Source organism: Schistocerca gregaria, chromosome 3 (assembly GCF_023897955.1).
Source record: "Schistocerca gregaria isolate iqSchGreg1 chromosome 3, iqSchGreg1.2, whole genome shotgun sequence".
NCBI classification, from domain to species: Eukaryota; Metazoa; Arthropoda; class Insecta; order Orthoptera; family Acrididae; genus Schistocerca; species Schistocerca gregaria.
In genome coordinates this window covers 663,048,945-663,062,513 of record NC_064922.1, presented here as the reverse complement: position 1 = coordinate 663,062,513, position 13,569 = coordinate 663,048,945, and the positions used below count along the sequence as shown (strand labels likewise).

The 13,569-nt window shown below is 41.9% G+C and overlaps 1 protein-coding gene across 2 annotated transcripts in view; it reads left to right on the top strand.

Moving 5' to 3' along the window:
* The window catches only part of LOC126356368 (structural maintenance of chromosomes protein 1A), a 179,295-nt gene that overhangs the window by 55,345 nt on the left and 110,381 nt on the right, over positions 1-13,569 (top strand). For both annotated transcript variants that reach the window (XM_050007357.1, XM_050007356.1), the window contains exon 9: positions 6,833-7,046. In XM_050007357.1, coding sequence (XP_049863314.1) covers positions 6,833-7,046 — 214 coding nt within the window. The remainder of the gene's footprint in view (positions 1-6,832; positions 7,047-13,569) is intronic.

The window sequence follows — 13,569 nt, the reverse complement described above, 5'->3', positions numbered from 1 at the left end:
GCTTGGGACCCAGGGCCACCCAAGTCCAAGATTTATATACAGTATGTATCACAATTAGTAGTGAAAACTGACATGATTGGAAGTGTATGAGGGAAAAGTTCTTGAATCAGCCCTGTTAGCACTTTCCGCAACCATGGCCCATGGGTGAAATTTTAATCTAATTAGATGGAGCATTTACATTTCAAAAGTATTTGTCCTAACTAGGTTAATAGCTTGCTGGTTTGCTCTACCAGTCTTTCACCATCACCACAAAGCACTGACTGCCAACTGTTACCATCCGCTACTGATTGAAATGTCTGTGGCGTTGAAAATGCAGCATTTTTTGATTTACCGATTTGGAGTTTGAAAACTTCATATTTTCTTAAGCTTATGTAGCAAAGGAAGTTATCTGCTTCAGCAAGACTGGTAACAAATATTACCCACAAGAGCACCAAGAAGTAGTGGATGGTTTTCCCAACTGTTACAGCAAAAACATGCTGTTTTTTTGTTTCAGTTGTGACACTATCTACATGTCCAACTGATATTATTTTTTGTTTCCTAACAATTAAAAGTGAAGTGCATAGTCATTCTACTGTGAAAGCTATGAATTTATAAGAATCTCCGAGAGAAGCTGTGACTTGTACATTCAACTGGCTTTGACAGATCTCAAAAGAACATAGTAGGTAAAATTTTGTAATTCATTTATGCTTGGTTGATAAAATTATAGATGGCAAATTCAGTGGATTAGCCCATCTGGAATCCCAACTACGACACTGAATCCCATATTTGCAGACACAGTTCTTCTAAATGTTTTGGTAAGGAAGTTAGTAGTAGAACAGGCTGATAGCTATTAATGATTATCCTCATGATATTTTTAACCAGGGATTTAGTTTGTATGTCTGAATGGTAATACACTTTGTGAATGTGACAAATTTCATAAATGGCAAAATACAGTAGCTTTATCAGAACAGCACACTTTTAATATTTTGCTTGAAATGTTATCAACACTTGGAGTAGTTTTACTTTTAAGAAAATTCATTATTTTTCTGGTGGTTTGCCGGAAGTTGCTAAAGTAATGTCAGATTGACTGAATGGTTTTAACTGAATGGTTGTGGTTTTATTCTCCCATATACTACAGTGATATATAATATAAGTTTTTCGTCTTGGGTTTCACTGTTACATTAGGAAGTAATTGTTTGACATTTGTTACATGTTTGTTGTCATGCTCCAAAAGGTCATTATTTTTAATAACTAGATCATCTTAACAGACATCTACATCACACTTCTCGTTCTGATCCTTGTTGATCTCTTTTTGATCTCATAATTATTAATTTTCCACATAAAAGGCATGATTTTGGATTTTTATAACTGTTCTCTATGAGAACTGGTAACTTGGGTAGTATAAAAGTAGTTACATGTCTATGCCTCTGTTGATCATTTCATATAGTTCTCTCTTAATGCAGTATGAACCTATAACGCCTTTTCTTTATCAAAGATTTCCATGATACCCTCTTAATCATATATTACACATTTTCTAACAAGAAATCATAGACAATATATGGTTACCAGTGACATTAGTTTTTCAGTAACAAAAACTACTCTACAAAATCATGGAGTACTGAACCATGTACTTCAACAGGTATAATATATCACTGTCTTCATCCACTCACTCACACCCTCTTGTATGCTCCACCCCTGCTTGGTCCCGCCCTTCTTCCCTTGGCCTCTTGTCCCCTGCCTGCCTGAGCCTCCCTTGGTGTCTCCCAACCCCTGCTCACCCAAACCCCACCTGGTCTCCCAACCCCTGCTCACCCAAACCCCACCCGGTCTCCCGCCCCCTGTCTACCCAAACCCCACCCGGTCTCCCACCCCCCCCGTCTACCCCAAGCCTGCTCTGTCTCTTGTCCCCACTAACACCACTTGATCCCTCACCCCACCATCTGCGCTGGTCCCGCTCGGCCTCTCACCCCTCCACATGGTCGGCCTATGCCCCTCCCCCTCCCGTATGTGCGGCAGCTCCCCCAACATTGTTGCCCCTTGCCCAACAGCTCCACCCCCCCACCCCCCCACACATGTGGTCGCCTTCAGTCTTCACCAACATCCCTCATAGTCGCTGTATGCCACCTCCCCTGCAAATGGCCACCTATGTCACCATCCTCCCACCTCGCAGTCATCTTCCATCTTCCAATTTGCAGTCATCCATCCTGTCCCACCCACTCCCATTGTCCCATTGTCACCCTCACCCCCCACCCCCTGCCTTTGCAATCCGTTTCCCTCAAACCCTATTGCACTCCATCTGCTCCTCCCCCCCTCTGCAGTAGTGCGTCTCCCTCCAAACCCCCCCCCCCCTCGTACACTGTAACCCCACGTCTCCACCCTCCTATCGTCTTCCTCCCTTGGTTGCCAACTCTCTCCCCCCTTCTCCTCAGTCGCTCCCCCTCCCCTCCCAATGCATTGTCTTCTGTTTCACCCCCAGCCATGGAACCCTTTGTGGCCAAGTGCCCCCTCCCCTCCTCCATGAGGTCACACAGAGTCTTCCCGCCCCCATGCGGGCGCATGCCATTCGCCCACTGCACCCATATGGTCACATGCTGTTCCCTGCGCAGTCTCTTATTGTTCCCTACCACACCCCCTCCCATGTGGCATACTCTGGCCCTGTGCCGCCATCTCCCCCTCCCTCCCCCTGCCATGCTTGATTAATGTCCTCCTGCCCCCAATGCAGTTGGTCACCAGCCCCCTCACCCTGTTCTCCTATCCCCTTTGAAATGGTGTCACCTAATGCCCTCCCTCTTTGCATCACCCAACACCCTCATCCCCCCTTCTCCCCACTATGTCATTCGCAGCACCCCCTCCCTGGGTCGCCCAACACCCTCCCCTCCCCCTCTTGGTCACTCAACACCCTCCCCTCCCCCTCTTGGTCACTCAACACCCTCCCCTCCCCCTCTTGGTCACTCATCACCCTCCCCTCCCCCCACTCTTGGTCATTCATCACCCTCCCCTCCCCCCCTCTTGGTCATTCATCACCCTCCCCTCCCACCCTCTTGGTCATTCAACACCCTCCCCTCCCACCCTCTTGGTCATTCAACACCCTCCCCTCCCACCCTCTTGGTCATTCAACACCCTCCCCTTCCTACCGGGTCGCCCAGCACACCATCCCCCTCTACTGGGTCGCCCAGCACACCATCCCCCTCTACTGGGTCGCCCAGCACACCCTCCCCCTCTACTGGGTCGCCCAGCACACCCTCCCCCTCTACTGGGTCGCCCAGCACACCCTCCCCCCTCCACCGGGTCACCCAGCACACCCTCCCCCTCCACCGGGTCACCCAGCACACCCTCCCCCTCCACCGGGTCACCCAGCACACCCTCCCCCTCCACCGGGTCGCCTAACACACCCTCCTCCCCACCGGTTCACCAACACCCTCCCGCGCCCTCACCCCCCCACCGGGTTGCACAACACCCTCCCCGCCACTGGGTCACCTGCAACACCCCCTCCGCACCCATTCTGGTTGCTCTCTTTGCGCCTTCATCTGCCCTCCATGTCCTCTCCTCCTCTTCCCACCTTCCTCTTCGTTCTCCTCCTCCTTTTCTTCTTCTTCTTTTTCTTCCTCCTCCTCCCATCTTCCCATCTATTTCTTTCTCCCTCTTATGATTCCCACCTTCAATTTGTGTGAATAAAGTCTCTCTATAATAATGTATTTGAATGGTAATTGTCAACTGTGCTCTTGCATATGTAACATGTAAATGTCAAAAAACTGGAAGATGGAGACCATGAAAGACTTGAATGTTGTTGTTCTGTGGTTTGAGGAGGGACCGTAGTCAGGAGGTGTGTGCTGCCAAAATTGTTTTGACCCTCAGAATGTATGTGCAGTTAATACACTACAAGTAAGAGTGATTACAGGTGTGCCGCAGGGGAGTGTCATAGGACCTTTGCTATTCACAATATACATAAATGACCTGGTGGATGACATCGGAAGTTCACTGAGGCTTTTTGCAGATGATGCTGTGGTGTATCGAGAGGTTGCAACAATGGAAAATTGTACTGAAATGCAGGAGGATCTGCAGCGAATTGACGCATGGTGCACGGAATGGCAATTGAATCTCAATGTAGACAAGTGTAATGTGATGTGAATACATAGAAAGATAGGTCCCTTATCATTTAGCTACAAAATAGCAGGTCAGCAACTGGAAGCAGTTAATTCCATAAATTATCTGGGAGTACTCATTAGGAGTGATTTAAAATGGAATGATCATATAAAATTGATCGTCGGTAAAGCAAATGCCAGACTGAGATTCATTGGAAGAATCCTAAGGAAATGCAATCCGACAACAAAGGAAGTAGGTTACAGTACGCTTGTTCGCCCAATGCTTGAATACTGCTCAGCAGTGTGGGATCTGCACCAGGTAGGGTTGATAGAAGAGATAGAGAAGATCCAACGGAGAGAAGCGCGCTTCGTTACAGGATCATTTAGTAATTGCGAAAGCGTTACGGAGATGATAGATAAACTCCAGTGGAAGACTCTGCAGGAGAGACGCTCAGTAGCTTGGTACGGGCTTTTGTTAAAGTTCCGACAACATACCTTCACCGAAGAGTCAAGCAGTATATTGCTCCCTCCTACGTATATCTCGCGAAGAGACCATGAGGATAAAATCAGAGAGATTAGAGCCCACACAGAAGCATACCGACAGTCCTTCTTTCCACGTACAATACGAGACTGGAATAGAAGGGAGAACCGATAGAGGTACTCAGGGTACCCTCCGCCACACACCGTCGGGTGGCTTGCGGAGTATGGATGTAGATGTAGATGTACTATTCTGAAAGTCAATACAAGTTTCTCTCAGCTTTCATAATGGAGTATTTTGGAGGATATCACTTAGGAAATGATTAAAGCCCAGGTAGAACATTACTGGTCTATTACCCAAGTTCCAAATTGAAAAGAGAAGAGACTGACTGTTACTTGGTGTCGAGGATGAGGGAATGGTCAATCTTGAGAAACCACCTGGCTCCAGAGGTTATTGCCATACTTAGAAAGAAATATTGTTAAATGTAAAAGTTGGATGTGTGGAGAAAATCTCAGACATTTGTGTAACGTGCTTGGAATCAGTCAAGTGGCCGTGGCAAAAGTCAATTGTATACAGCAGAACACTGTGAACGATCAAAAGTATAATCTGGAATTAACATTTTGTCAATTGAATGAAAGGATTGTCATTTAAAAATGATTTACCTTATTCTAGATACATTTTAATTGGTGGGTGACACTTTCACGTATATGACTAGCACAGTGTTGACATGATCCATAATGTGACTTCTAGTTCAGGTTCTTATCGACAATTCCCGGGTTCGATTCCCGGCGGGGTCAGGGATTTTCTCTGCCTTGTGATGGCTGGGTGTTGTGTGCTGTTCTTAGGTTAGTTAGGTTTAAGTAGTTCTAAGTTCTAGGGGACTGATGACCATAGATGTTAAGTCCCATAGTGCTCAGAGCCATTTGAACCATCTTATCGACAAAGACGCCAAAGAATTTAGAATAGTATTTCATTTATTGCTTATAATGGCCATGTGGAGCACAGAATTCAGTGACATTCCAATTGCACGGAACCAGTTGCTAATTTTGAAGGAAATAAGATTCACATTTTCAGATGTTGATGTTGCTCCATTAGACTTTATTAACAGTATCAACAAAGAAAACTAAGTATTTTTCTTGGATGTGTGATTAAAGATCAGCTATTTTTGTATAACAAGAACAAGAGCGGACACCTTATTAATTATTGTGATACACCTGTACTGATTAATCGCCATTCTATGATGCTTTCCTGTTGTTTTTACTTGCTAGGCTTTCTAATGCAACACTCTGCATCCTTTTAGTTCAACAAAATGCTACCTGCAAACTCTCTGATACCATATTATTTGAGCTTCTCTAGTAGAATTCTGTGAACTACACAATCAAATGCTTTTGACAACCGACAAGCCGCAGAAAATGTCAGTTGACAGTATTTTGTCATTTGAGTTTTATATAGTCTGATTTGTGAATTGCAAAATAACATGTTCTGTGGAGAGGCCCTTTTGAAACTACATTAAAAGGAATAATTTTCCCAAATTGTGTGAACATTGAGAATATATAGCTAACTGTTGTGTGAATTAAAGTACTTCTGAACATTAATCACAAACCAATTTACTTAAATATTAATTTCTACGGGCTGGTTATAAAATGAATGGAACTTTCAGTTATAAGTTGCTGCTTCATAATGTCCTCCAAATCATTTTCAAATTTGCCAAGAATGTACTGCTCATTATGTTAATGCCATCTTGTCTTTTAATATGACAGGACTAGTGGACAGCCCCCCTACCTGACACCCATTCTCAACCTCCCCCCCCCCCCCCACCCCACCCCACCCCACACACACACACACACACACACACACACACACACACACACACACACACACACACACACACACACACACACAAACCGTGAGCAGGTAAGCCTGCCCGCCGCTATAGGAGGCGACAAGCTCCAGGTCTGTCTAAAGTGCACCTTTCTATAGGCATTGGCAACAGTTTTTGTCAATGTGGTGACAGGGTACTTCCTAGTGATGATTTCATGGCTTAGCACAAACTTAGCTATTGTGCTTCGACCTTGGAAAGCCCAGCAACAGTGTTTCTGTGCAAGAGAAATGAATTCACATGTGTGAGTCCGTTGTTTGTATTGTTACTTGGCTTAAGACAAATTATGGAATACGTAATTTATTATGAGAGACTTACATAATCATTAGTAAATAATGATTATTGTATTAATTTAAGTATGTTTAAAGAAACTATTCTCATTATGATGTTAATATTTCTTACTGTTTCGAAAAGAACGAGTGAATCAGCTTTAGAAGATCAGCGCCGTCTGCGTGAGGATTTACAGTCTGATGTTGGCACTTCAAAGGAGCGTGTGCAAGAACTACAAAAGGAGCTAGAAAGCGTAGTGGAACAACTCGGAGATGCTCGTGTGGACAAACACGAGGATTCGCGCCGTAAGAAAAAGCAGGAAATTGTTGAGAATTTCAAACGACTATATCCAGGAGTTGTAAGTTACAATATCTTTTGCTTTAAGTTGTACATACAGTTTAATGCTATTTGCTTTCCCAAATAAGTTAAGTGACATCTCATTTCTCAGAATAAATGAAAGATTGCTAAGTTCCTTTTTTCTTATAACAATGTTGCAACGTTAATGTGAACACTCCAGATGTAAGCCAGAATGGAAAAAAAATTCATGTAACACATACATGGTGAATTATTGAAAAGTATTAATTAGTAAGAACATCAAGATTCAATATACCATTGAGTACCAAATGAAAATATCGAAATATGAATTAAATTTTGTTATTTTGTATACCTTCTTATAGTCATTGAAGTAGCAGGTGCAGACTATCTGTATGTTCTGTTACAAAACTGGAATGTTGTCACCTCTTGACGACAAGAGACAGTGTGGCAATGGGTTGCAAGACACACACGTCTCTCTATTCAGTTTACTTGCACGTTGTATGTAGCCGATCCTCTGCTCTGGGTAATCAGCTACGTCGATGTCCCAATAGCTTCTTCTCTGAAGACTATAGCTGGTTAAAGGAACTTATTAAAATACTCCTCTATCCTTGAAATAATTTTGGTATTGTAAAATACTTTTCAGTCCAATCACTATATATTTTCAACTTTCGCACATAATAGTTTCTGCAAGCTAACTTATTCCTTAAACTTTAAACTCATTTACACATATTCAAATAGCACACATATGGCTTTCTTTGTTCATAGCCAAGACCTGAAGTAATTCAAACGTATATAGTCTTAAATGAGTCCAATACTTGAATGAACATAGAAATCTATATTCAATTATTCATTAGTCTTTTTACCATCCACAGAGACACTAAAGAGCACAGAATACTACATAAAATTTCCTTGTTCTTCTCGACTCCTACACGGAGACTCTATGGACCATTAAACAGGTACTTGTCTGCCGCCGTTCAGCTGCCGAGTCCATCTTTTTCTCGAAATCCCCGCCCTTCACATACAAATAGGCGATGCGCAGTAGGGCATATTTGTTTCTCCCACTCACCTCTAAAATATCGGGTGTTTGAAATGGTGGAAGGCCGAGAGGTTCTATAATTTACTCCGAAATTCTTAAAGCACTACATATCCCCCTCCCCCTTTAAATCGAACAAGCGATGTAAATTTATATCACATACAATTCTAGCAATATACACTCCATCATAGATCTTTATACTCATTTAGAATAAACTCTAGCTAATCTTTCATATATTCTACTCTCACTCAATTTTGACATCAACCCCGAATATTCCATCATGATCTGGTAAGTTTTTCTAATATTTAGAATTCATTAGGACTCTGTCTCAATTTCCAATCACAAACTCCAGGTGTTCCCAACACTTGAGTACTTTATTCTAATTCTTTGCACTGCTTCTTTAGTATGCAATGTGCAATGGTCTTATTATTTATAAACTTTTTGTAGTCTGTAGGAACTCGGCAAAATAAGTGTTCCTATTGACACTCATAAAACATAATAATGATAGTGAAGTATAGAATAAAAACTTACCAGAATAATTTCTACAAAATTTTGTGACTTTTGTCACAATGCTGCCCTTTCCCTGTTAGAAACAGTATCTATACCTCACATACGGGTTGATCCAGTGAATACCCTTTCTCCTTCCGTATTGCTAGTTACCCCCATTTTTAATTCGTATATTCCTATGGTACAGGTCAATCTCCTTCTTGGTGCCCCTGTCTGCACAGTATAGGTCAGCCTTTCTTAGGTCTGCCTATCTGCCCTTTTCATCCAATACATATGCTGGGTATGCCGCAACCCCCCCCCCCCCCCCCCCCCAATCTTCTTGAGTAAGCCTTATATTAAAAACAAAGATTCCAAGACTTACCAAGCGAGAAAGCGCCGGCAGACAGGCACAATGAACAAATCACACACACAGAATTACTAGCTTCCGCAACCGATGGTTGCTTCTTCAGGAAGGAGAGGGAAAGACGAAAGGATGTGGGTTTTAAGGGAGATGGTAAGGAGTCATTCCAATCCCGGGAGCGGAAAGACTTCCCTTAGGGGAAAAAAAGACAGGTGTACACTCGCACTCGCGCGCACACACACACGCGCGCACACACACACACACACACACACACACACACACACACACACACACACACACATATACCCATCCGCGCATACACAGACAGAAGCAGACATATTTAAAGGCAGCCTTATGGTTCATTGCCCTAGTATACACCTTTCTGTACACTATAAGTAAATATTACCTGGTAAAATGAAAATAGATTTCACACTTGCTTTTTCGTACTTCTCTTTTATACCCTAGAGTCCTCCATTACTCATCCAGTTTTTATATCTTTATGTACCATAGAATTGTCATTGTTCTTATACATATATTTCCTATATATACATATTAATAAATAGCTACATGATAGTTTTTCCAAGTAACTAGGTGATGTATTTTCTGTATATACATATTAATAAATATCTACATGATAGTTTTTCCAAGTAACCAGGTGATTTAGAACCTTCTCAATAATTAAACATAAGTGCATATTTCTCTGTGTGCACATTCTATCCCCCAACAACACTTGACAGTTCTCACATCCTTTTAACCTCTACTTTTATTGTTTGTGTCTTCATGTTGTGGTTTGTGTATGTGGAAGTGTGTTTGTGTAGCCTGATTCTTCAGCATACTTATATGAAATAAGTTGAAGGTTATTGGAAACCACAGAAAATAAGGAGGACTTCAGTGATAGAAGTGTATGCATGTGGAAAGAGGGAAAGATAGAGCGGTACTCATATGAGAAGTAAGAAAGGAAAACGTAGAAATGCTTTGCTAAGTTTGAAGAAGAGAAAGAAGATAGCCCGAAAGACACTAAACCCTTCCCATCCCCCTTCCCCAATATCCCTATTTCTCTGGTACTTGAATGAGAAGCCAGAGGAGGTATGATGTTAAACGTCTCCTACAGAACGAACATTCTCACCTTCACCTTTGAAGACCCCAAAGAAAAATCTAAGCAACCGCTATAGAACGGCAAATTAGTCACACTTGTCTGCGAGGGTTGTCTGAAAGGTGTGGTGTGTGTTTAGTGTTAGTCATGCTTGTACTTACACTACCTACCCCTTCCAAAACCAATACTAACCCTCCCATCCACTTCACATTACATAAAAGGAATAAAATGTTACATAAAAATAGAAAATTATGCAATGCGATAACATAGTTGTTTAGTCATTAAGTACCATCATGTTATACTTTCCACTAATATAACATTCTATTCGTTTGACTACATGTCTAGAGATCACTGTTCATTCGTGATTCTCTTTAATCGGTTTCAATCTTGTAGTCATATCCGGTTTCCTATATACTAAAATTATAGGATAGTTTAAGAATTCAAGAATAGATTACAGAATAGTTTAAGATTTGAAGGGAATTCGGTGCAGGAAACATAGTACAGAAGGAACATCAAAAACAACTAGGGATCCGACTTTCGTCACTCTGCCTGTTAACACAAAATGTTAACATCCCTGGGAGACAAATGTGGCTTCACACGGATCCCATGGATCTGACATTAACCTCACTCGATTACTTACGGACCAGTACTTCTCGTTAAATTTTGTGTGAAAGCCTCCCCACAACAAAATAATTACCACTTTACTAGGAAACACAACATAGGTAAAGTTATTCTGTTTTTTACTTTGTCATGGAGAAGTTTGAATTCTTTGCACAAGTCGTCCATAATCTTGCTTGCATCATGAAGTTCGGAAAAAGCAACTGTCGAAATATTTCTGGAAATTATACTCTCAGTAGCTTCTCGATCTTTAACTAGTTCAAATGGTTCTGCCTAACTACTTAATTTTATAATGTCAAAGTTGGCTATTTTTCCTTTAAATCTTTGTCCTACATTATCTACTTGTGAACTGACAACTCGTGTACTGACACCTGTAATTTGTGATGAACTGTTGGTAATAATTTATCCTGTTCCTCAACACTCTCGTTCAAGATGTATAATCTATGTTTTACAGAATCAAACGTAACATTACAGATGCTTTGAAATGATCCTAGTTTTTTGCTCAGTTCTGTTTCTACAGTATTACGTCTATCTACAATATCAAATTCTAGTTTCTTTGCCAAATCCTGAAATTGGTTACTCTGTGTCTGACTAAACAGCTGATTGACGTGACTACTTAAAGAGCTAGTTAATTCCCCTTTCAAATCTATCTTAAAATTTTCCACTTTAGTGGTTAAAATATCAAATTCAGTCTTCAGATTTCCCATACCTTCATGCAACTGACTAAATTCCTAATTTTGTTCATCTACTTGTGCTCTTAACAATCCAAAAGCCTTATTCTGAATGTCCACTTTATTATTTACTTGAATATTCACTGTGTCTATTTCTCTACTTAAATTAGCACACTGTGCATCTAGCTTTCCGCTTAAAGTTATGCTTTGTGCTTCTAGTTTTTCACTTAAATTCGCACTCAATTCATCTCTCAAGGAAGCATTTTGAGCATTTAAATTTTTATTTAAATTAGAAATTCGAGCATTCCAGAATGAGATTTTCACTCTGCAGCGGAGTGTGCGCTGGTTTGAAACTTCCTGGCAGATTAAAACTGTGTGCCCGACCGAGACTCTAACTCGGGACCGAGTTCGAGTCTCGGTCGGGCACACAGTTTTAATCTGCCAGGAAGTTTCAATTCGAGCATTCCTTATTCACTGTCATAGCCATGGGTGGTTCTGCTACTTGCTGTTCTTGATGCATAACTTTATTGAATTTAGACCTAGTAATCATTTAAAAGAAAATTCACCACTGAGTACAATAACTAAACTAACAGTTTATCATTCAGCAGTTCCTTCAACTTTACCAACACGCACGCACGCAGATCAGCCAGAACATTATGATCACTGACCTATTATTGATGTAAATCTGCCCAGGCAATAGTAAGATCACGTGACGAGGAATGTCTGGCAGTCAGACACGCGCACAGTGCACTTGGTACTGGTGAGATTGCTATTTGCTACCCGTGTGTAGAATGGGGAAGGTGCATGATCTATCTGAGTTTGACTGAGGGAAAAGTGTGATGGTCTAAAGGCTCAGCACGAACATTTCAGAAACTTCATGACTTGTCGGTCATTTGAGGAGTGCTGTGGTGAGTTTCTTTACATGCGACGAGACCAAGGTGAAACCATGTCCAGATGTCATGGGGTTAGGCGGCGACCCTCCTCATTACAGATGTCAGATGTTGTAGGCTGGGTAGACTGGTAAAACAAGACAAGTGGTGAATGCGACTGAACTAGCTCCAGACTTTAATATTGAGCAGAGTACAAATGTGTCTGAACAAACAGTGCACAGAACACTCCTAACAATGAGCCACCACAGCCAAAGACCACACATATGTCAATATTAACACCATGTTATTGTCAACTAAAGCTGAAATGGGCAGGCAACCATTGGCAATGGACTTTGGCACAGTGGCAGGGTGTTGCTTGGTCTGATGAATCGCAATACATTCTTCATGATGCCGTTGGCCGTTGGGTGGGCACGAATCCATCATCTTCCTGGGGAATGCTCCGTGACACCTGGTGGTGGTACAGTGGGATGTAGATGAGCTGGTAGCAGCCCGTTATACTCTGCAAAACATTTATGTGGGCATCTGTGACCCCAGTGGTGCTTATGCAAGGCACCATGTCTGCCAAGGAGTATCATACACTGGTTACAGACCGCATAACCCCTTCATGATGATCATGTTTCCATACAGCAGTAGCATTTTTCAGCGAGATAATATGCCATGTCACAAGGCCAGGAGTGTGATGGAGTGGCTCGAGGAACACAGTAGTGCATTCCAGTTAATGTGCTGGCTCCCTAACTCGCCAGATCTGAACCCGATCAAACACATGTGGAATGTGATTGAACGTGGTGCCAGAACTCATCATCCCCCTTCGTGGAATACGCAGATATTAGGTGACGTGTGTGTGTGTGTGTGTGTGTGTGTGTGTGTGTGTGTGTGTGTGTGTGTGTGTGCAGATATGGTGACAACTCCCCCCAGCGACCTATCATGGCCTTCCATGCCATGACGTACAGTTGCAGTTAGCTGTTATTCATACCAAAGGTAGGCATAGTGGCTATTAGGTAGCAGACAGCAAAATGTGTCAAAGACTATGTAGTACTTCATAACAACAAACTACTTTCAATATGTTTTCCTCGTGTGCCTCATTTCGATGAGCGTGTCATTACAACTGTTTACATTTGTAACAGGTTGCAGGGAAATATTGCAAATGATGGTTTGAGAAGCATTACTTTCAAACTAAGTTTCCTTTTACATAGGATGAATTATGTTACGTGTGGAAATTGGCGCTGAATTTCTTAAATCGCGGAATTTTAGACACTCATTCAAAACTGAACGTTAAGGATCAGCCACTTAGAAAAATTTGGGTCACAGAAGACAAGCCATTTTTGTTGTTATTTAATTTTTATTAACACTCTTGTGTTTGATATATCTTCAAGTGTAACACATGCTAAAACAGACGAAGTTTCGAGGTTAGTTT